Source organism: Oryza sativa, chromosome 11 (genome assembly GCF_034140825.1).
Source record: "Oryza sativa Japonica Group chromosome 11, ASM3414082v1".
Classification (NCBI taxonomy): Eukaryota; Viridiplantae; Streptophyta; class Magnoliopsida; order Poales; family Poaceae; genus Oryza; species Oryza sativa.
This window is the reverse complement of record NC_089045.1, coordinates 10,710,361-10,735,693: the sequence shown is the minus strand read 5'-3', so window position 1 is coordinate 10,735,693 and position 25,333 is coordinate 10,710,361. Positions and strand designations below refer to the sequence as shown.

Here is a 25,333-nt window from a genome sequence, read left to right as displayed (position 1 = left end):
GTATCTCTTCTCTGCAGTATGCCAAATTAGGGCATCTACAACCAGATCTTTCGGCTGTCATAGTTGAAGATAATCAAAATGTTACCGAAGAAACTATATTGTCTTCATTGCGACGAGCTCTTAATCAATATTCGACTTTGCAAGCACATGATGGGCATTGGCCTGGTGACTACAGTGGAATCTTGTTCATTATGCCACTCCTGGTATGCACTTTATTCTATTCATCTATCTATCTATCTGTTATCTATCTATCTATTATATACTAAAAGTCCATTAAACTTACTATAAACACTCCTAAACCACCACATAGCATTTACAAACGTTTCTAAGCCGCCACGTGGCATAAAAATAAAAAAATTCTTAAAATTTCTAAAAAAAGGCAAAACATCTTACCGTTGATTTTTATTTAATTTCGCGGACCCACTATTTATAACCATTAGATTTATCTTCTAAAAATATCATCTCCCAAATACTGGGCGCACCTAGACCTGTAGGCAAGTATATACGTACGTTACGTACGTCCCCCTATTCCCTCAATTCTTTCCTTTCTTTTTCACCTATTTTTTCTTCTATTTTAATGTTTATTAGTTAGAAAAACAAAAGGAATTGCGTTAAGCAATTAAGCAACATAACATCTAAATTATATACTAATATTTGATCCACTTATATGTTTGGATTATTTTATATCCACTGTAATTCAGCTTTAAAATGAAATATGTCACTTTGGGCTATGTTTTCTGAATTTTGCGTGTGATTCAAACAATTATAAAATTATATAAAAACAAAGATATATATTTTATCATCGCATATAACTTGATAATAATTAAATTAGATCTATAATGATTAAAGTTAAATGAACCTAAACTCTGAGTAATGTTAAAGAAAAATACTCCCCCGTTCTAACACTATAATAAATCAAAATAGCATTATTATATTTATACTGTTCAAATTTTAAATATCTACTATGAATATATTATACGAAAGGATGAGTAAAAAGGTTAGATTTTAATAAATCAATAAAGAATTTATTGTATTTTTAGTTAATAAAGTAATAGCAACTAAAACACTATAACCTATAAAAAATATTATAATATGTGCATACTCTCTGCCCTTCAACTCTGTATTTCACTCCTCTTGCATTCAGTTAATTCATCTTTTAAATTTTATAACTAATTAATAAAAATAATAAATAATTATAAAGCTAAATGATTATAATTTTTAGTTATATATATTTTAGTATTTTTGATTTTTTATTTATAATTGAATAAATAAATCAATATCCATATTACCCCTATTTTACGGTATAAAAATAAAAATACATCATTTGAACATAGATGTCAATCCATTACATGGTAACCAGATAGCAAAAAGAACAAAACACTATAAAAAATGAAAATAAGTATTATATCACCTTAGTCATTGTATATCTTCTCTAGCACACTTAAGACATCATGTTTTACGTCTTAAATAAAAATAAAAGCTTAGAAATTATAAGAAAAACATATGACTATTAGTTTCCACTTAAATAGGTGGATCAATTATTTTTAACCAATTGAAATACTTTAGTAAAATCTTAAGCCACCACGCGTTACAACATAAAAATTAAAAAAGAGGTTATTATAAATTCCGAGGACAAAAATGGGATCATTGGTTTTTCACTTAAATCCTCCGCTTTGCTCCCCCACACATGCGCAGAACATAACACTACGTGTCCACTTGCCTCTCGACTTGAAGCTCTCCACTCTACTCCACATTTTATATAGCGAGAAATAATAAAAAAAAAATAAAATGCATAATTTTCAAGCTACACATCTGATTTCTATTCTAACTATTGTTGTATTCATAATTACACCAACAATTTAAAGATCCATAACGTCTATAGTTTTAACTGGTATAAAATAAAACAGAAAATAGAAAATTTCAATCGGAACTAAATTGAACTATTTGGAAAAAAAATGTAATGAGTTTGAAAATAAATTGGTTCTTACTTTTCACTAAAATTGGACCAACCATTACATGTTCTATTTTTATAACAGTTTTTAAATGGTTAGATATTAATGGACTTACATCCGTCATATACCATAGCATTATAAGTTTTACCACATATTATTGCATATATAAACCCCAGTAATAGTAGTATGTAGTTGGTTGAAAAGTTATATTTGTCACTATTAAAAAGCATTTTTTAATTGGATTCATTTTAACTAGGTACTTTCTTGTTAAAAAGTAGTATAAATCATGTATATAAAAAGGAAGCGAGGTGTACGATATGTCTTTGTTAATTTATATGTAACAACTTGCAACAATCTAAACCAACTAAACGGAGGGCTAACTTCATGGTACAAATAAAACATACTATTTCATAGTTCTTTAGGATTTGTTTAAAGAAACCATTAAACATTTAATTAAACAAGACAAAACACCTTTTAATATATACATAATTTGTTAGACACGTTTTTTAAACAAACTAAATCTAACTCCACAATGAAGAGATCATAGATAATTATTTTATAGGGATTTATTAAATATTATATATTTTAAAAGCTATCAAATAATTTGGAAAAGTTATTTAAGCAATGTTGATGAAGAAACATTTGGAGAAATAGTTCTTATAAAACATTGAAGGTGTCATCCAATTGATATTTTGTCTATGTAAGTTTTTTAAACGCAACCCATAACACATGCCCGCGCGAATACGTGGGCTAGCTTCTTAGTTGAAAATAAAGGTATATATTGATCTGTCGTTGAAGGAAAAATTGCTACACAACACTCTAAAATGTGGTATTTGCTGGAGGACTTCTAAAAAGTAGGTTTGCCCGTGGATAAAAAAATTGATTCTTTGCCACAGAACACTATCTGCAATATTTGCAATATTTCATTATTTTCAGCTGTTTCAGAGATAGAAATAAGAAGGACAACTAGAACACCCCTGGACAAAGAAATTGACCTGGGTTTGAATAGGTGGCTGCTTTCTTTGGAATCCATGAAGAACATTGTTGGATTTTGAATAAGGATGGCACCTAAGTCCTATTTATAATCCTCAAAATGTTATTCATACATCCTGTGAATTGATGTAATTTTTCAGATATTCTCCATGCATGTTACGGGAACGCTCGATGTCGTCTTGTCATTGGAACATAAACGAGAGATATGTCGATACATTTACAATCATCAGGCATGTTATTATTTGATAACAATTTAATTTCAATAAAAATAGAATTTTAAATTAAATATGTAAATTGAATTTTGTTTATATGTATAATACATGTTTATAGAATGAAGATGGCGGCTGGGGGACACAGGTTCTTGGCCAGAGTACCATGTTTGGCTCATGCTTGAACTATGCTACATTAAAGCTCCTTGGTGAGGCCCTACATAATAACGATGCATTAGCCCAAGGGCGTATGTGGATTTTATCTCATGGAAGCGCAACGGCGGCACCTCAATGGGCAAAGATATGGCTCTCGGTATGCAATGAAATAATGTAAAAAATATTATTTTTAGCTGTCTTTGATAGAGGTGAATCAAAATTGTTACCTTGGTTCCAATTAGTGAATGATCACCCTATTTTAAATTTCCAGCATATGCTTAAAAACATATATTTACTACTTAATTGAAATATTCAGAATGACCAAATAAACATTTTTAAGATCTATGAACAAATATACGGGCCTAGTAATACAAGCTAATCTTCAATGTAATCAAAGGTCATTGGTGTATACGATTGGTCAGGAAACAAAGCAATAATTCCTGAATTATGGATGGTGCCGCATTTTCTTCCAATACATCCAGGTACATAATTCATTAGCTTCTTGCATTAATCTAAAGTTCCAATTGAATTTCTCACAATTCTTTTATTTCCTTTTATTTTGATTTTACTGGCAAAAATTAAGATGAATGTTTTTTAAATGATGGTGGATGGTCTAATAATAGCATTTACCTTCACATGATCTTAGGTATTACGTCAGGAGGATACAGTAATTCTAACACCACCCTCGGCCTCTGCAAAGCTAGGATAGCCTATCATTATTACAAAAGAAAAGAAAAAGGGCGACACAACTACAAAAATTGTGATGCATAAGTCTACAACTACAAGTAAACTTCATCTCCGTACTCTACCAAAGAAACACTTGGACGACCACAAAGGCTCCCATAAAACAATGCCTCCAAAAAGAGGACGACGCGTGCACGTGCTGCCATTGTTATGCTCTAAACAAGTAAGACCAGACTTTAGGTTTTCGCCTATGAAAACTCTATGAACTCTAGATAATGTCATCAAGAAGGATGCAAAACCACCATTGCCAGATACAACCAGCTAAGGCCAGACCTAGGGATTCAACCCAATTAGCAACAAGCACCACCTAAACGAGGCCCCTAGTGTTGTTGCTCCCCTCATTCCAAGACAGTGCCACCATACCTTCCAAACTTAGCACAATTGCAATCAGCCACGAACATCACTTCCTGCAACCTTCTGTAGACACGATACCATACAAAGATAAAGTTGTGAAAAGCCAAAAGTCACACACCCAAAATCCATAGGGTCGATCTAGAGATGAAAGAGATGTTGATGTAACCGGTACCTTGAATTGAAGCCAAGCTTACATTGGTCTACAAGCAGATCTAGATGTCCCTGTCTTATGATGAAGAAAACATCGTTGCGAGAAGTAGCTGCTGGAGAGACAATCATTATTCGAGGGGTGGGAAGAAGGTGGCTGTCGACAAATTCTAGAAAAGAAAACCGCTCTGCCGATAAGGCACACCAATGAGGCGTCGACTGTCACCGGCCAGCGGCCAGCTCACCGAGCCTCGATGCCAGCATAACTCAAAGCTGCTACTCCCTTCTATTGCAACGAATAAGGATGGACATACCGCCATACTCACCGCCTGAGACAACGGTCCAGCAAGGTCCTGTAATGGTCAGCCACCCCAGCCACCGTTGTTGCCACGAGCGAACCTCCCCTTAGTAAGGCTCCACATGGCATGCTGCAGCATGAGGGATGATGGTGGCGATCACCAGTGCTGCAGGGACGACATATGAGTAGCATAGCCTCACTGTGACACCACTGCACCTGCACGTCAAGGAACCGGATCTGCTCTAAACCCAGACATCCCCGCCACCACCAGTTCCTTGGCTGCACCTTGATCACCGGGCCACGATCCTTCTTTCACTCGGCCGCAACCACAGAGCTGCCATCAACCTTCGCAGATACCCATCCTTCCGGAGCTAGTCCCTGGAGACATCGAATCTGATAAGTCGATTATTGGATCAGGAGAACAACGCAGCTGGCACCATCGCCTCTATCACCCCACGCCGCCATCTTTGCACCCGTGCTGTTTTCCGGCGGCGCACTCAAGCGGCGGCAAGGTAGAGGAGGTAGGGAGCGTCAGCGCACTCGAGTGGCTAAGGCTTCTGCCCAAGGGTCCTGCTTTTTCGTTTCCGCCGAGTGGTTTTGCTTGATGTCAAAAAAAATAGAATAGCATTAGATCAATATTCCCTCCATATAAAAAAAATGTAAGCCATATTTATTCAAGTGTTTGTAAAAGAATGTAAAGCACACATATTTTTCACCTTTTGAAATGTTTTTTGCGCTTAGTATCTCTACTTTTGTAGGTTTTAAATGCGTGCAACAAGAAGTAGTACTAAATTAGTTATTGATATTTTAGTTAAAAAACAAGTTTTCCCTGGTATAAGAGCCTGCAATATGACTCATATACAGAGGGAGTAATAAAGTTCTCGTTTTTAATTTGATCCTAAGAAGCGAGCCTTCTTTTTCCACAGCAAGATTTTGGTGCTTTGTCCGTATGATTTACATGTCCATGGCATATCTTTATGGGAAAAAGTTTGTCGGCCCAATCACTCCAACTATATTGGAAATAAGAGAGGAGTTGTACAACATACCATACAGTGAGATTGACTGGAAGAAGGCTAGAGATTGCTGTGCCAAGGTTTGTTACTTCCTTCATAGTTGAATGAGTACATTATAAAGAATTTTGGTTGAGTAGAGAATTTTTTCACTGAAGATTGAGATTTAATTCATTTAATTAGCAATACTACTGTACTATATACTTGCCACATATTTCTATTCCAGTTGAACAGCAAATTTGCCTGGTATCAAAAGAAAATGTTCGCAAGTTAAAAACAATGTTCCAAATAAGGCATCTTATGAATACAGTTGCAAAACAGTGCGGTTTGCCAGCTCTAAGCGAGCCATTTGATATCTCAAGATTGGCGTCCGCAAATCTGGTCAGTGAAGTCTGGAGGCAAGGAAGAGTAGATGAGAACCGATAGCACGACTCTGTGGTTCCGGCACTACAGATGAACAGAAGAAATACAAAAGAAACCTCTTTTGTTTGAATATGCATAGCCACAATCTTTGTAGGGTTTTCTGCTTTGATGATATTGCTGGAGTTGCCATTGAACACTTGCTATAGCCCAAAAAACGATGTGTTGATTGGATCGGTGAAGGTGGGGGATTGGGGGGAATGGAAGAGTACATTGAGGAGGATGTTGGAACATGTAGTGCTTGGAACTTAGAAGGTTAGTTAGTGATGGGGGAGATCAGCTAAGGATCTTCATGGCTTGACATTGGAGAAGACAAAGCAGTAGAGGAGGACGAACTGATGATTACAGGTAGGCCATACGGCCACCATGATAAAACAGAAATAAAGAGAAGCATAAGAGGAGAGCACAGAGGTCATTTTGTATTTAACTTGCAAGTCAAATTTCTATATCATGGCATTTCCTAACCCAATTTTCTTGAGGTGGTATATTTACGTTGTGATGTTACCTAGCAAATTATGAAGTGGTTTCATTTATTTATGCTTTCTCTGGCATAAATAGTGCAGTGAGCCGGTGACATAGTATCAGAACGGTCAAAAACAAAATTATATACAACTTTTTTGACCTAAGAAAACACCAAACATTTTCTATATTACATAAAGAAATATTAAATAACCAGGAAATTAACATGTTTCTTTTGTTGGTACAGGAAGATCTTCGATATCCTTGTTCATGGATACAAGATATTGTGTGGACATATTTAAACAAGTATGTGGATCCAATGTTTAATGTCTGGCCATTTAATAAGCTGAGGGAGATATCGCTGCGCAACCTTATGAAACATATCTACTACGAGGATGAAAATACCAAATACATTGGTTTGTGCCCAATAAACAAGGTAATTTGATCAGAACTATTTTTCTCTCTTCAAAGGAAGTGTTTTGGTATTACTCTCTATGTTTCGATTATGTAGTCACTTGGCTCACAAGTGCGGTGGCCTACTATAGGTTCTGATATAACATCTATCCTTAGACCTCGAAAGCTACACACCCACATATAAAAATACCGAGTCTGAGATTCAATGAGATTCAATAGAAATTCTAACAAAATCACCCTATGGTCAAATTTTTATGAGCATCCCCAATAAGAAATTATAACAAATTAACAACAACTAAAAATAACATATACTACCATGATGCATCTCAAGGAAACCAAATGAAAACCTCGCACAACTCGATGACCTCGACACATCCCGATAGTCCATTTAATCGACAGTTTAAAAGTAAATTTCATACATTTCTTCTACTGATTCTTCTAGAATCTAAAATTAATACAGGAAGTATTATAGTAGACTCTGTTTGATTAGGAGGGAGGGGGAGGGGGGTAGGGTTCTGGAATGAAATGAGAATTTACAGAGCTGGGGCCCACATGTTAGCATGTGCGACTAAAAAGCATATGGTGAACTTTCCAGCTGCATTCTTGTGAGTAAATTTTCAGTTTGTTTCACAACATTTGGTTTTAGTTGTTGAGTTGATACATATTTCCTCGGGGAAGTTACTGCCTGTAATATAATGATGTTTCTGAAATCTTGCATCTACAACTAGACCCTCCAATCATACATATATTTTTCATGAAAAACACTTTCAAATAGTTATAATTTAATAGCTTTTATATAGAAAAAGTAGTGATGAAACATATGCAACGAAGACTATGTCACTATCTAAAATGACAAGTAAAAACAGAGCAGATAGTAGTTGACTTTTATGAATAGATTCTATCAAACTTTTAAAACATAAACCATCCTACTTGACAAGAGGGCCCAAAATATAGACATATAGCAACGGCTGGAAAAATTGGACCAAGGTTGATGACCTAATAAATGACGTATTGAACCCACACAATACCTTTCATGCATTTGTACCGTAATATAATAATATATAGGCATAGAAGACGGAAAAGCAACCGTGACTACAATCTTAGACTTTCTCATTGGACAAATATTATAAATAATCTGATAATCATTACAACGTGTGGAGAGTAGTGAAATATTGGACATTTACACAATAAATAGGCAAGAATAACAGAAGCATGATGATTATAACAAGTTTAAAATACTCCGCAAAACTTGTTGAATGTAGTAGAACCTAGAAAGTTTCTAGCTCTAATAAATTAATTATCATCCTTTACTAACTTTGTTGATTTAGCATTATTAATTCACAATTCAGCACTATGCTTTGACCGATTTGCTTTAATATTAGGCATTAAATATGATTTGCTGTTGGATAGAAGACCCAAATTCAGATGCATTCAAGAGGCATCTTCCAAGGATTTATGACTTTCTATGGCTTGCTGAAGATGGCATGAAGGCTCAGGTACTATTTTGGCTGCTTGCATCTGTTGTAAAACTGTTCTAATTGAACTTTTATTTATTTAATTTATGTCTCACTAAATTTCCATGGGGCTGTTACTTACTCCCTGAACTTTGAGAATTTTGCACGTATCCCGAAACTTATGTAAGTACTCAACAAATTTTAAATCATTCTTTATCTGTAAATTGGTCATGCCTAAATCAATATAAAATCACATTTTTGTCCTGGTCAGCTCCATTTCAGATCATGAATGAGGTAATATCACATTTTTTGCACATGTCGCTAACAACCAAATCTTGCTTGCTTTCACTTAATCATAATTGGTCATCACATGAATATATTTTTTCCTTGGAAAGACTAAGTGATGACCACTTGTTCTTAGTTGGGTGTATGCATTGCTCATTTTATGTTTTTCATATATACTTCTTTTTAGTGGACTTCGTAATACATATATATACTGCTCTGGTGGAAATTAAACATTGCATGCATGGAAAGCTAGTATTTCCTTGCTGAACTTTCATTGAATAGCTGAAACAATCACATGTTTCCTGCTTGGCTGAGTTTTGGATTATAATTAATTCAAAGTTCTTGAATTCGATTTTAGGACTAATCATAACCTGAAATTTAAATCACCTTAATTGGAAGAAACTAAAAGACTCTGCATTTGGAGTGAAACCAAGAAATTAAAACAACTCAGTCTAACAACCATGTTGAGATTGTTTAAACAAAAAATCAGACTGATCCTCAAGTGAATTCAACTAAATGTCCTACCCAATAACTAGATTTTGCTGATGGTAGTTATATTCTTAGATAATCATGAGAGTAAATGAGAATCAGGAACAAGAAACCGAACCTGGTGACGACATCTATCACGCAGATTGGCAGCCAGTACCGAAGACATCAAGAAGCAATGTTCATCAGCGCATACTGGCTAAATGGAATTCAACACCACTGACCTTCGTAACCCATCTGCTTTCACCCACATACTTTTCTGCAAGCCAACAATGTCATTATGTCCATGTTATCAGTAGGATTATGTCCATGTTGTCCACATTAGCAGGATTATTTTCCCCAGTGCCTCCCATCTTCTCTGGACTGTATTTTATCATTACTCCTGTCATCCTTGCCACCATACCTGACATCACCGCAGCCACCTCCCCCACACATATTGATCAAAATCCTCAGAACAGAAAATATCACTGCCATTGCCATGCATGCCACATCTGCGCCATGGAGTTCCAAGCTCCGTGGCCCTTGCAATGTTGTTCCAACCATCGTAATCATTTTACTCATTACCAATAACCACCCTTAAATTCTAAGTTTGCTACACTAGAGAACGTAATGTCGACCACCCATAGTTATCATTGCTCTACCTCTATGACATTAAGGTGGAGTTAGGTTCAATCACGTTAACGTAAACGTAATTGGGAATGCTTCTGCCGGTAACCGATTACACCGATTACGTGCTTTGTTTGGATAGTTGTTGTAACGGATACCAATTCATTCCCGCTGTTTGGTTAGGCAGCTAGGTAACAGACTAGCAGGTGCAAGCAAAACATGTGTCGGCTGAGAATTCAAATTCTAAAATTGATACACAACGGGAAAATACTTAATATGGAGACTTCTATTTGGATGCAAATTTTGACAGCAAGAATTCAAGACGAGAGATAATATTTTGCAAAATATAATCAATGGCACACCTTCAAAATTCAATCAATAAAGGATTGGATGAACAATTGACATTAGTGAAACTACCAGATTAGTTAACAAATAAGCTAGGGTAGTACTTTTGTCTCAAAAATAGGACAACACTTTTTTTTACTGGAAGTACTACCAGGGCTTTGCCTAGTAGTGTTTTTCATTTATTTAGAATATAAGTACAAATTTACAGGGAGAGGAAACAAAGACAAGTAAAATTATACAGTTTGTAACCAATCAAAAACTATTTGTTTCATAGGGTCCTTCATTTTGCACATATGCAGAAGAATCTCATTCTTGAATAGGCTTCTCCAGGACTGAAAAGATGGTGGAACATTTTGAAAAATCAGCCCATTCCTTTTTTCCAGATATGCCACAGAGCAATGAAGCAGATTTCCAAGAAACCCTTCCTACCAAAGTTAACCCTTGCAAGCACTATCATTTAGAAAAACTCCAGTGTAGCATCCCACGAAATCCCAAGAAATGCTGCCAACATTCAATGCTGAAAGGGCAAGTGAAGAAAAGGTGTAACCTGGTTTCTCTGTGGCCTCCATTACATAGAACGCAAGATAAATCATCATCCTCTTTTGCACAGTGTCTTCTGTCTAGCTTATCTCTAGTATTTAATCTGTCAGTGAATGGTAACCAGGCAAAGACTTTGATTTTCATTACACATTTTGTCTTCCACAACCAAACAAAAGGTCTAGGACGTTGAATAGGGTAGCACTTTGATCACAGAATATGTACATCATCATGGTTCAAGCAAATAAAAGCTGAAGTATTGGAAATAAACATCTTTAGCACATAGGAAATATATAGTGAAAATATATGGTCTCCAATCCCCAAGACTTGTGCATATATGGAATTCTGGGTTTCAAACATAGATAGTGAACATCTTGTAGATCAAATGCCTAACATCCAGCACATCAGTTTTTCTTTGCCTCATTTGGTAACAAAAAAAATTCAGAAATTAGTGAAAGAAACATTACAAGAAAGAATATATAATGCTCAGCATCATACCAAATTAAGAAAAAGGTAGCATTTTTTAATCTCTGGACTAAAAAACCATAGCCCTTTAGGAAAGGGGCTGCACAAGGAATTTGTAGAAAAGCTCTGTTTTCATGAACCCCTTTTTTATAGGTGCAAGCAAGCAAGAAAGGCGTAGGCACATACTCCAGCTAGGAGTAGTTTGGAGTGAATATGATATTACTACTTATGCTCCCGTAGGTTAATTCCTATGGCATTGAGCTGGACAGCTGGACCCATACATGCATTATACTGGTGCATGGTTTCAGACAAATAGTATATAAGGCAATAAAAGGTCCCTATTGTTCTATTCGTTAAATGGTGAGATAGTATATATAAGAATGAAGCTACTGATACCTCCAACGACATATTTCTTGTATCCTCAATACCTCCAACGTCTCTAAGCATGTCACATAGAATGTGAAATGTCCTCCTATCCATTCGGAGCTCGCTTATACAAGCAATATCACTCTCACGAATAAGCTGGAATGGTCTTTCACTCCTAAGTTCTCTAATTCTGATCCTCCTCTCTATTTTCCAACATTTTCTCTTATATGAAATCAAGAACAGTACAGCAACATAATAATACATAAGTATAACAGCAATCATCATATTTCTAAGCCCTAAATTTCTTCTCCGCGTTTTGGTACTTAAGGGAAGGCGAGCCATAGCACTCTACAAATATATAAAACAAAAGCATTAACCCTATGTTCAGAATATATCCTGCTAGCACACATAATACATCAAGCTACCATTCAAACAAAAGACGGTGCAAATTATTTTTGTTGCTAAACATAAGTAATTCACCAGAACACCATATCAAGCATCCATTCAAGGAGCATATTTACATGTATGTGCTGTTTTACTGGAACATATTCTGTCAAACAGGCAATATGCAAAACTTTTTTCCCCGATCTGATATTGTGCAAAATAATATATCACCTGGCAGTAATGAAAATCAAAATTCTCAAAATCTAGATAGTAATATGAGTTGGTCCAACTTCCCTACACTAAAAAAAAAACCATGTACTGATGTTCAACTTTCTTGCAATTGAGGAAAATATATTCTACATAACCCATCAGAACTTATGAAGCAAACATATATGAGGCAGGAACACATGTGATTCACTAGTATAAACTACTACATGATTTTTTAGAAGACTATCACAAGATCACCACTCACCAGCATCACAAGTATATCATCATAAAAAAAGGTGGTTTCAGTAGGGGGAGGGTTCTCACCGGCAAGGTGTTCATTCCACGGCGGCAACGACAAAAGACGGATGTAGTTGATAGCAGCAGAATCTCCGACTAGCCTCCTGCTGCACGTCCTCGCCCTTCCCGTCAAGATCCAGTCTCCATGGAGTTCTTCCCGTCAATATCCAATCGCCAAGGAGGTGGAACTCTGGGGAGGTGGCAGTGCACGTTGGACGGGGGAGGAGGGACTCTGGAGGCGGAACTCCTGGAGGTGGGGAGCATCGATGCGCCAGCCTGGCCAAGCGGTGGTTGGAGGAGCGCACAAGACGAGGGAGCAGCAGAGTCTGTGGGGAGAGGGGGCGGCGCCGGCAACGCGTGCGCTGCGAGGGAGTAGTGGCAGCGGTGCTCGATTTGGAGGAGCTAGGTCGCGCTCTCCTCTCCGTATCGATATCGCATTCCGCCCGTCTTGGAGCGTAATCAGATTTGTATTGGGCCGGAATTCATTTGCGGGCTATCCGATTACGGTCCATCTGTAACAAACGAGTGTAACATGATCTATTCATGGTGGGAACTGATACGGGCCAAAACGACGCAACCAAACAGCTCCTAATTGGTATTAACTCGCTTCCTATTTTTGCGTGGGCAAGCCAACATGTCCTGGAAGAAGTGAGTAATGTCAGATCTATATTTCTTTGAATTATATGAGTGAAGATAAAAGTTAAACTGTAGATGTCAATAAACCACTGTTATAAATCAATCTCTAGCAGATATCAATGTCAGAAAATGGTTGCAGCTAAAGTTTTTGTAACCTTAAGAAATATGCTGCATTGCTGCATGCTGGCATTGCTTTATCATTTCTGGCTAGTCGCACAGGTTGTCAACATCACGATCCTAGATGAGCTGTATGAAATTATTACCTGTATGAAATTTCAGAATGAGCACTTTTTATAGAAAATCAAATTATCTTGCAGTCATGTAGCTTGTAGAGTTTATATTATTGAAACAAAATTTAAAAATTTTGGGTGCCCCTATTAAAAAAAAACTCGACCAGTAGGAGAATAACCACCCTCACGGTTTTTCACGAAGAAGAAGCCTCAACCAAACCAGCCGAGAAAACCCACGAGAGGAGTCACCTCTTATGGATTGGTCCTTAACGCTTGCTTTGAGGTTCCTGTCCTCTACACGAGAGCTCGCTCTCCATATATCATTTCCTAACACGTGCATTTATGAGGAGCTAGCGAATGACTTTTTTTAACTAGGCCTAAAATTCGCTCCTGTGGGGAGTAGAACCAAGGATCTAGAGATGTTCCTTGAGTACTGTAATCGCTAGGCTACTTGGGTGCCCCCTGTTGGCTTCTATTTCAATTAATATCAATGTTTGAACCATATTAAGTTAGCTTCGGTGTAAATAGCATAGATGACACTTAAAAGTACAGTATGCTATGATAATACTTTCACCTTTCACAGCATTTAAAATATGGTCCTCAACATACTACATCATTTTCTCATGTTGTTATGTTTTGTTTAGGATTAAGAATCTAGTCACATAAACAAATCCTTTGCATCTGACATTTATGACCATGATTCTCTGAACATTCGATCTGCATACAAGCCCATCTATCTATTATTTTCACGTTGCCTGTTCTGCCAGCTGCAAATTGGTCCAGGTGCTCAATCCTTTTTTGACTCGTGTACACACACGCTGATTCGACGAAGCTTCGACGAAGCCCTGAACGAGCTTCACGCATACACACGGTTGCTTGCATGACTCGGCAACATCATGGGCCAGGCACCATATTTAATTGAACGGGCTAGCCAGGCCCATGTGGGATGAAAGAAAACAGAGTAGTGAGAATAGACTAGAAATGGGACCACCTATACATTCGTCGACAAATTTTCCACCGAAAATTTGACAGATATAATTATAGTACAATCGTAGTGTAATTACACTGTAACTTGCATATAACTACAGTGTAACTTGTATATAAGTTTCACGTAATTTTGAATCGTTAGATCTATTACAAAATTTGTTCTGGTGAGGAAGAAAAACAACCACATCACACACATATGTGAAAGAATTTGTTCTCACAACCTCCATTTTACCGAAATAAATGTTATGGAGAGATTTTTGAAAGTTACATACATGTTACATTATAGTTACAGTGTAATTACATGCAAGTTACAGTGTAATGACACTACGATTGTACTATAATTACATCTGTCAAATTTTTGGTGGAAAATTTGTCGACAAATATATAGCAAATTCGACTAGAAATAGGCGCACACCAGCTAATTAGCCTATTTCTCATTATAGGTTTTAACCAATTTTATTTAATTTATATTAGATTTCATTGAAAATGCTATATTTGACAGGGCCTCTTAAAAATAGTGAGTACTACCCCCTCCCGGAATAAAATCATTTTTTCACTCCATTTGTCCCAAAATAAGTTCACTCCATTTTTTCACCTAGTCACATCGACTGTTTGGACTCATGCATGGAGTATTAAATATAAACGAAAAAATAACTAATTACATAGATTGTGTGTAAATTGCTAGACAAATCTTTTAAGCCTAATTGCTCCATGATCTGACAATTTGGTGCTACAGTAAACATTTTCTAATGACAGATTAATTAGGCTTCATAAATTTGTCTTGCAGTTTACAGGCGGATTCTGTAATTTGTTTTATTATTAATCTATGTTTAATACTTCAAATATGTGTCCGTATATCCGATGTGACACGCTAAAACTTTACACCCCTGGATCTAAACACAGCCTTACATCTTCTTACTTTTTTTTCACTTTTAGATGTTGTAATCAATTGTTGCCACTAGACCCACATGTCATAGACACGTGAGGGCCCATATGTCATTAATGTATGGGTGGCAAATAGTTAAACATATTTAAGTAGTATTTAACTTCATATGTTTTGTCAAAAAAGTGCCCAAAAATAATAAAAATAAACTAAAAATAATTTTAAGATTAAGTAGTGAATTTAAATGTATATAAGTAATTCATAGCACATACAAATGTAATTTTTAATTAGATAATACATCAAAATTCACAGTACTATATCTTGAGCATATGGTAAAGGTTAGCATATATATGCCTTACAATTCGCTCTCGCGAGTGTTGTTCATTGTTATTAGGTGTTCTTACAAAACGCAATCCTAAAATGAATTTATATTGGTATATGTATTTCTCCCTGAAAAGAAAAACAATGTGCATTTTCAAAAAAAAAAAAGATTTCAAGTGCTCAAATACAAAATGTGCAAATTTCATTAAAAAACCATTTACTTATTAACCCGATAAACGCTAGCAAGCATATAGTACTACTCGGTGCAACCATTTTACATACACAAAAGTAAAAAAAAAAAAAACAAACATTGAAGAGTTCTGCGGAATGTATGGTTTTTGTAAATATTTCAGAGGAATTGAATGTATTCATGTAAAAATCTTTATGTATTCTTATATAGTATGTTTTTGTTATAAACCAATAGATCTACTATGCACTTATTGTTTTGTTCATCATGTATTTTAAACCCAACGGGCACGTCAATTTTCTAGTATGATATCGACATACATGTATGCTGTGGCGTTTTGTATAGTGAATCTCATTTTGACAAAGTTTATATTGCTCCTTGGTAGCAACTGCATGCATGAGTATGTACAAAAGTTAATTTTCAAGACAAAAGAGGATCAAGCATTGTGTAATGACAGACATATCTTGTTATTGTGTTGATTGTACGTAGGTATATGATGGCTGTCAGACATGGGAGACAGCATTTATAGTTCAAGCCATTTGCTCTACGGGCTTAGTAGATGAGTTCAGTACAACTCTTGAGAAAGCCTATGGTTTCCTGAAAAATTCGCAGGTTCATTATTCTTGAACTTTTTGCAACTGGAAAGTTATGAACACTTTCAGAAACAAATCTCAAAATTGTTTTCTTACTTGAAGGTTCTTCATGACCTCCCTAATGGCAAAAGTTTCTATCGCCATAGATCAAAAGGTTCATGGACTCTTTCTACAGCAGACAATGGTTGGTCAGTTCCTGATTGTACAGGAGAAACACTTCAGGTCATACAAGTTTGTTATCATCCTCCTTATTCTGACTCTATAAAAGGATATGGTTCTTAGTGGTGAAAACAGTTAAATTATCTCTTTTACTTCAATTTTTGGCCTTCTTGGAGAGATTTTAACTAAAATATCTTCTGTTCGTACAATTTCTAGTTCTAACATGTCAATCAGTTGCTTATAATATTAGAAGCAAGAAATATTTAGTCCAACATCTAAGCATAAAAAAATAGCATTATGAGGAGAACGTGTTTAGCGTGGTTGTAAGTCCTCCAGTTATCAGCCTCAAACTCTGGTTCTTAAAGAAAAACGAATCCTCATTGTGTGTTCCCCTAAAGTACGCATTAAGACTCTGCCTACCACAACAGTGTTCCCATATAGATAGGTGTAGGCTTTTGGAGCTTTTACTCAACCATCAACGAAATGCCTTGAAGATCTCTCTCTCCCATGGGTCGAGTTTCATTTTAAGAGCATTATATGCCATGATCTTGGAATATCGATACGCCATCAGTTACGTTGAAGAAAATTTATTGCCAAAGCGCAATCCGTTGTTCAAATAGTTTCCTAATAATCATTAATTAATTATTATTTTGTCTGTTCTTGACATTTTATATTATATCCTATTATAGGCATTACTAGGGCTGTCAAAGATTTCTCCTAAACTTGTTGGTGATCCAATAAAAGAAAAAAGTTTGTATGACGCGGTGGACTGCCTGCTGTCTTTTTCGGTATGACTATACAATTGGAGTATTCTTCCTGTTTTATTCATGTTAAATGAAATGTGGTTTTTCAGTTTATTAATATTGTGGTCATCTATAATTAAAAGAGACTTAAGACAATAAAAGAAATTTACAGCTTACGTGTGTGATAGTATTAGCTAATGTATGTGTTCTCTTATCTAAATTTCAATGAGAATTTGTTGATGCACAACGAACTGTGTTCATTAATTCTGAACAGATAGCTCTTCTTGAGTATAGGCCTCTCAGTGACAAAGTATTTTTTGATAGTGGAAAAATCATGAAAAAGGTAACGCTGTAGTAATAGCTAGAGCACTAATACTAAGTATTGTAATTCCTTGAGAGAAAGCATAAATGAAATAAAGTAAAAAAGAACATAAGAAGATTCGATGATATTGAACAGCTCAATTATGTTTAAGTCATACCAAGATTCTAGCTTGTAGGAGAGATTGATGGACCAATATAAAATTATTGAACATATATATTGAATAATAATCATTGTTCCCATGTAATAAATTATAGTACATCACCGATAGTGATCCTCTATTATAACTTTATTAAGTGCACATTATAATATATGTTGCCAGTTCAATGATGTATCCTTACTATTCGAGAAGAACCAGAAATTAGAACAATTCAATCAAGATAAAATAAAAAAGGATAGGTAATTACTTCTTCAAAAGTAGTAGTTGTTGAAGTTGTCAATATATTTCGTTATTTGTTATCTTTCTCAAACAAAATAACAGTTGTGTAAATATGATGTTAAATTTTGTTAATTTCACGTGAAGTTATTATCTTAGCAATATAATGTTTCTTTTTGACTGATGTTTTCATGCTCTTTTGAATAATTTCTTTTCTTTGTGTTTCACAAAGAACAAAGATGGTACCTTCTCCTCGTATGAATGCACAAGAACAGCTTCGTGGACAGAGGTGCACATCTTTGGCTTACATTTTGAACAATTGCCTAAATTATTATAAATTAACATTCCATTGTTTCCGTGAGATAAAAATGAAGAATACTCAACACACATGAAAGCAAATGATGCACCAAAAAACATTTTATAACATTAGGAAAGCAAAATGTGTCTTTACGTCATTAACAATCACAATATGCGTAACACACTAACACCCAGCCCCCCCACCCCCTCGCGCGGGGCTCTGCTGCGAGAACTCCATTAAATTTTAGTATTGATAAGCAAATTGACAATATATAAAAATCTTTCTAGCTCCACTACCGCTAACACCCCAGCACCAACATATGTATAAAAGTCCACTTACACTTTCATCATTGATCTCTTGGTGTGAAAAATGATTAACCCAGGGGTATTATGTTTGGAATGCTTGTGTTTATATGTTGTCCAACATACCTAACTCTCAATATGGGACTAATTCAATTAACATATACAATAAAATGGGCATCGTTTCCACTAATGGACCAAGGTATTACTTGTCAAATACACAATAAGTACAGGCTCATCGTACTAGCTTAACTACTGTAATTTTAAATATCATATTGTGCAAACTTATGTAAGAGACAAATATCTATGTATGAAACTAGACTCTTTTTTAGGTGAATTACTTCTTGGAATTTGCCTAGCCGTGTAACTTTTATATATCAAAAGGGTTGTTTACAAAGAAAGGAAAAACACAAAAAAATTACAGAGGTTGTAATCAATCAAACACTAGTTGTTTCAAAGGATCTTTCATTCTGCAGTTTCAGATTTCAAACACTATTTGGTTGTAACGAATAAAACTGGATTTTGATGTTCAGACCATTAAATATAGTTTCAAATTTCAATGTCTTGACATTGACATGCACCAACATATAAGATAGACAAACATGAACTTAAGGTCTAGCAAAATAGATTCAAATGACCGTTACTTCAAGTTACCACTGTTAATTGCAAATCCATGATTGTATTCTTCATAACTAGCTATTGGAGTTTCTGCATCTATCAACACTCCTATTATGTTGTCAAAATGCAATGTTAAACCAGCAAACCATAAATTCCACGGATTGGTCAAATGCGTTTCTCGACTATGATATCATGATCATGTTATCCTTGCTCATCCTTCATATGTATATACTTCAAGTAATTTTGATTTCAAAATTATCTTAGAGTCCTTCGATTTTAGCATACTATGACTATGTATGTACTAACATGAATGTAATTGATAACACAGATTCTGAACCCTTCAGAGAGTTTTCGGAACATTGTCGTTGATTATCCGTAAGTGTCAAATATCTTATAATAATTCCATTTGCCTTTACCTTGGAATCTAACTACAAAGATAAGGCCAATATGCAGACATGTCGAGTGCACATCATCAGCAATTCAAGGTCTAATATCATTTACAGAGTTATACCCAGGGTACCGTGGTGTAGAAATTGAAAGTTGTATTAAGAATGCTGTAATGTTCATTGAGAACAAACAACAAAATGATGGCTCATGGTATGCAAAGTTCAATGCTAGGTGTGTGTCAAAATACGCTTTGAATTATATGGTTACTAAGTATTATATTTGTATATCTTTCAACAATAGGTATGGGACATGGGGTATATGCTTTACCTATGGGGCATTCTTTGCAATAAGAGGACTAATTGCTGCTGGCAGAAATTATGAGAACAGCCAAGCTATCAGGAATGGATGCAAGTTCCTATTGTCAAAGCAGCTTAGTGCAGGTGGATGGGGTGAGCACTACAGTTCAAGTGAAATTGAGGTAAATATTAATTTTGTTGTAACCTAGTTAGTTTAACTATGTAAACACTATGTAAGTTAGTATGCTGCAATAGTTATATTAAAATTAATGGTTAGAGTGGTATGACCAACTTTAAATTAAAAAAACAGTCGGTACTACTATATAAATGAATATGTTTAGTACATTGTAACATAGTTAGTTTAACTATCTAAACGTTGTATAAGTTAGTATGCTACATAAGTTATAAAAATTAATGGTTAGAGTGGTATGACCAACTTTAAATTAAAAACGCAGTCGGTACTACTATATAAAGGAATACATTTAGTACACCAACCTTTTTATATGTACAAAACTAGATCATTATCTCCCCTCACAGGTGCCCCCCTCTCCTTCCCTCCTGCGCCCCTCCTTTCTTTTTCTGTTTCTCGATCACTCTCCACTCTCGTGCCCCCTCCTCCCTTCCATTTTTCCTTCTGTTTTTCTCTTTTCTCGATCGCCCTCCCTTCTCCTTTTCTTCTCGCCCTTCTCTCTTTTTTTTTCTTCTGCTTTTTCTCTTTTCTCGATCACCCTCCCTTCTCCTTTTCTTTTCTGCTTTTTCTCTTTTCTCGATCACCCTCCCTTCTCTCTTTTTTTTCTTCTGCTTTTTCTCTTTTCTCGATCACCCTCCCTTCTCCTTTTCTTTTCTGCTTTTTCTCTTTTCTCGATCACCCTTCTCTTTTTTTTCTTCTGTTTTTCTCTTCTCTCGATCGCCCTCCCTTTTCCTTTTCTTTTATTTTTCTTTTATGCTTTTTCTCTTTACCCTTTTCTTTCTGCTTTTTCTCTTTTCTCGATCACCCTCTCTCCTCCCGCACCCCTCCCTTCTCCTTTTTTATATTTTTCTCTTTTCTAGAAAATAAAAAATAAATTGGTAAATTCAAGATTCGAACCCATGATCTCATAGTTCATAGTATGTTCCTCTAACCAATCCATAAATTGATTCTATTTGTTTTCAGGATTATTGTTTTTTTATCTCACTTTGTGAGAAAGGAAAATGGTGATCGATTCTAATCTCTTTCACTACCATCGTAGAACAAAATAGATATGTTATTATGAAACTCATAACACATGTTACTATGTTCCAATAGTAACCTTATTGTAGAAGTATAGTAACACGTCACGTTACTGCAGAAGATATAAGATGTTACTGCACTTTTGGTAGTAGCATCGTGGTGAAATTGTAGTAAACTAGGAACCGAAACAAAAATGTATGGATTAAAAATCTCACATGCTAAACATACTTGTTACTGCACAAAAGTAGAAGTGTTACTGTTTGGCCGATACACGTTACCACATGTTTATACAGTCACATTACCCAAAAATTGCAGCAAGACACGTTGCTACTACAAAACTTATTGTCTTTACAACACTTTTACATTAACATCGTGATGGGATTGTAGTAACGTACAGCAAGCAGTACTAATAAGTAATGCTATAGTATTACTATCTGTGCAGAGTCAAATTCCAAAAAAGCTAAGCTTTGAAGAACAATATGTCTCATGTGATATATCATGGTAGCAAAAAAGTGTTTATCAGAAGTAGATCTGTCATGACTATATTTCAAATATATTTGAGTGTTGTTACAACACATCAAACAGAAGGTTACTGCACGATGGCCATCGTGTTACTACATAGTTCCGCGAGATTAGAGCTGAGAAAAGATGGGTGGTTGGCGGAGTTAGCAGGCGGGTTGACTGAGGTGGGAAGTAGTGTCGAATAGTTTTGCTATATATAGTTAATGCCCCAGTTAATTTTACTATATATATATATTTATGTGCTTAGTTTGAGTTCATATTTATGTCTACCATTACTTTAACAACGATTTCAAACAGGTCTATGTTGATAGTGGGAGTCCTCATGCAGTGAACACCTCCTTGGCAATGTTAGCTTTACTTTACTCTGGACAGGTCTGTTTGTCAACTGTTCGTTTGATTTGGCACAACAATTTCTCATATTCATGTGATTTTTTAACCATTAATGTTATGAATAGATTGAACGAGATCCAACACCATTATATCGTGCTGCAAAACAATTAATTAGCATGCAACTTGAAACAGGAGAGTTCCCCCAACAAGTAAGTTTTGGGATGATATTAATGTTCTGAATGCACTTTTATAAGATGGATTGTACAATTTAATTTGTCTAGTTAGCAGATATTTGTTCGTTGAATGAAAAGGAATGGAGTTGCAGAGTGTTCACCACTAATTTTTTTTCTCTAGATGGAGAGCACAAAACACATTAAAATAACAAAATTGAAGTACAACAAATTTTGTATATCGAAGTCCTAGATAAGAAAGTAGAAAAGTAGAGTAGGCACAAATCGTTTACAAAAGACAAAATGCATATGAAAAAAAAGTTTGATTGAACTTTCCGACAATTAAATTGATTACTAGCATTGAAATATGCTCCCAACTCATATATTTGTGCAACTTGAATGATCATGTGAAAATGTATAAATGGCTTTCCAACAAAAAGCAATTTTCAGATGTAAGCTTCGCAAAAAGTTTCATCCAGTGCTGATTTTTTTTGCCAAAGCTAGCACAAACTCATAAACTAGTTTTTAAGTATTTTTGGCTTAATATCCATCTTACTTGTTTATATTTGGCTTTGATTGAAGGAACATGTTGGATGCTTCAATTCTTCACTTTACTTCAATTACCCGAACTACCGCAACTTATATCCCATTTGGGCTCTCGGAGAATTCTGGCACCGACTTGTTGCAAGCAAGGACTGAAGAAGGCAGCCATGCACATACTTATGTGATGACAATCCACACTACATTTGTTCTCTACAAATTTGTGCAATTATTGAAGAGTGCAGTATAGAAAGTACATTGCAAGTTATGGCGATTATTGTATGAACACAATGTTACCCTAAAAAATATCAAATTTATAAGCACCAAACCCGAAGTCACATGTGCTGTACCAAGGACGTAGCTCTGAAATAAATAATTTGTTACTGATAGAACCATTCGTCCGATGGAAGTCTTGTATACAACTAGAGAATTCATAGTTTGCCAAAATTATGACGCATAACTACATTTAATTCATAGTTGTAGTTCAAAAAGTTTTAGTGTTGTTTTCATTCATACTAGTTTAACTTTTGATATATACGTATGTAATGATGTTTCCCAGTCTAGAAGTAAAAATGCCGCTTTCATCACATCCTGTGGTTCCTATATTAGAGAAGAAAATGTGCTGAAGGCAGAAATAACAGAGAGAAAATAGACGCAACCCTGCAACCAAAGCCATAGGGAATTACATATAGTGATTTGGTTTCTTGTGTGGAATATAGGCAGCACGAGCAGATCGGCACTTCTCCATCATTCCACATCTCCTGTAAATGGCCATCAGAGAGAGAGAGTGTGTGTTTATATATATATATATATATATATATATATATATATATATATATATATATATATATATATATATATATATATATATAGACACACACACACATATGTGTGTATGTAGCTCTGAACGATTCGGAAATCCGCAGTCATTAGATATAGTTATGGTTGATGTTGCTGTTTAATATCTCGAGCAGTGAAGGACCTAATTATAATATTGAGATATGGTGTGAGCAATCAAATTAGTGAGGAATGGAGAATGACATAACAACATACAGACATGATTGACAAATCAGAAGCAGCTAGAAGTGCATAGTGGTGGAGGCGGAGGCTTGTCTCTCCTCCAGGAAGCAGGGTTCAGTGGCGCACATGCGAGGTGGTTGGGCGAGGGAGATGAAACATGAGTGGAGCGGCACCATGACCACACGCGACGCTGAATTCTAGCAGCGAGCATCACGTTCAACTCTATGCACGCCTTTGGAGTTGGAGGGGAGAGGGTGAGAAAGAAGATGGAACAGCTCTCCCCCGCAAGGCCCGTCGACATGGCCAGCTTGCATTGATTACGGCGCCGCTACAAGAGGACATCCGTCTAGCAAGAGCACACATAGTTGTTCATGAGGTTTTGGTTAGGGGGCCTCCTAGACAACATCTCGAGGGAGAAAAGTGATGATGAGCACTGACGCCGCCGTCTGTCGACATATCAAGGAGAACCAAGACAAAGGTTTTCACCCGACAGCCCACCCAAGAGAGAGGGCGCGGCTCGACAACGCCCCCAAAAGGAAAAACGATTCCTCTTGAGAGAAAAGCGATGATGAGCACTGACGCCGCCGTCTGTCGACATCTCAAGGAGAACCAAGACAAAGGTTTTCACCCTACAGCCCACCCAAGAGAGAGGGCGCGGCTCGACAACGCCCCCAAGAGGAAAAACGATTCCTAAAACGTCGTTGTTGCCGGCCCGGCAATACTGGGCTAGGTTTTACATCTGCCGCCTACTCCTGACGTCCCACGGTTAACGCACCAATGCTTCACTACCGACGGTACTCTATCGGCACGTGGTCACAGCTGAAGTGACTTCGCTGCCCCCCCCCCAATATATTTATTTCACGATTATGGGAAAAGACAAGAGTATACACATCATATGCATACACTCGTAAATATATTCCTAACCAGTATTCACCTAGACGCTAGTCGGTGGTCAGTTGAAGACTAGTCAGTTACTAGTAGGTGATTCTAATATATCCAACAATAAAATTTTGCACACACGTAGCTATCTATTTGATATGTTACTGATGATTAAAAGAAATATAAAATTGAGGTTTCATAAGAGACTCAAGGTGAATATCTTTGAAGTGATTAATTAGGTATTTTAAAATATTCTAATATATTTTAAAATTTAAATGATTAAAATATATTTGAAGTGACTTCGAATGTTTGGACATATGCATGAAGTATTAAATATAAACGATAAAAAACTAATTACACATATTGCGTGTAAATTGTTCACGAATCTTTTAAATCTAATTGCTCTATGATTTGACCATGTGGTGCTATAGTAAATATTTGCTAATGACAGATTAATTAGGCTTAAATAAAATTTTAAATTGAAGTCACAGGAGGTGATATCTCTTTGAGGGATTAAATCCATTCCCGTTTAACATGCCAATATATTTATTTCACGATTATGGGAAAAGACAAGAGTATACACATCATATGCATACACTCGTAAATATATTCCTAACCAGTATTCACCTAGACGCTAGTCGGTGGTCAGTTGAAGACTAGTCAGTTACTAGTAGGTGATTCTAATATATCCAACAATAAAATTTTGCACACACGTAGCTATCTATTTGATATGTTACTGATG

General features: G+C 35.8%; 1 protein-coding gene across 1 annotated transcript in view; it reads left to right on the top strand.

The window, feature by feature from the left end:
• The window catches only part of LOC4350288 (achilleol B synthase-like), a 31,478-nt gene extending 8,466 nt beyond the window's left edge, over positions 1–23,012 (top strand). The window contains exons 2-18 of the mRNA NM_001423188.1: positions 18–203; positions 3,086–3,175; positions 3,276–3,467; positions 3,708–3,792; positions 5,780–5,946; positions 6,990–7,178; positions 8,539–8,652; positions 16,322–16,444; positions 16,528–16,647; positions 17,274–17,372; positions 18,255–18,311; positions 19,566–19,612; positions 19,691–19,834; positions 19,925–20,102; positions 21,950–22,024; positions 22,108–22,191; positions 22,735–23,012. Of these exons, the coding sequence (NP_001410117.1) occupies positions 18–203; positions 3,086–3,175; positions 3,276–3,467; positions 3,708–3,792; positions 5,780–5,946; positions 6,990–7,178; positions 8,539–8,652; positions 16,322–16,444; positions 16,528–16,647; positions 17,274–17,372; positions 18,255–18,311; positions 19,566–19,612; positions 19,691–19,834; positions 19,925–20,102; positions 21,950–22,024; positions 22,108–22,191; positions 22,735–22,851 (2,067 nt within the window). The 3' untranslated portion in view covers positions 22,852–23,012. The remainder of the gene's footprint in view (positions 1–17; positions 204–3,085; positions 3,176–3,275; positions 3,468–3,707; positions 3,793–5,779; positions 5,947–6,989; positions 7,179–8,538; positions 8,653–16,321; positions 16,445–16,527; positions 16,648–17,273; positions 17,373–18,254; positions 18,312–19,565; positions 19,613–19,690; positions 19,835–19,924; positions 20,103–21,949; positions 22,025–22,107; positions 22,192–22,734) is intronic.
• Positions 23,013–25,333: the final 2,321 nt, after the last annotated feature.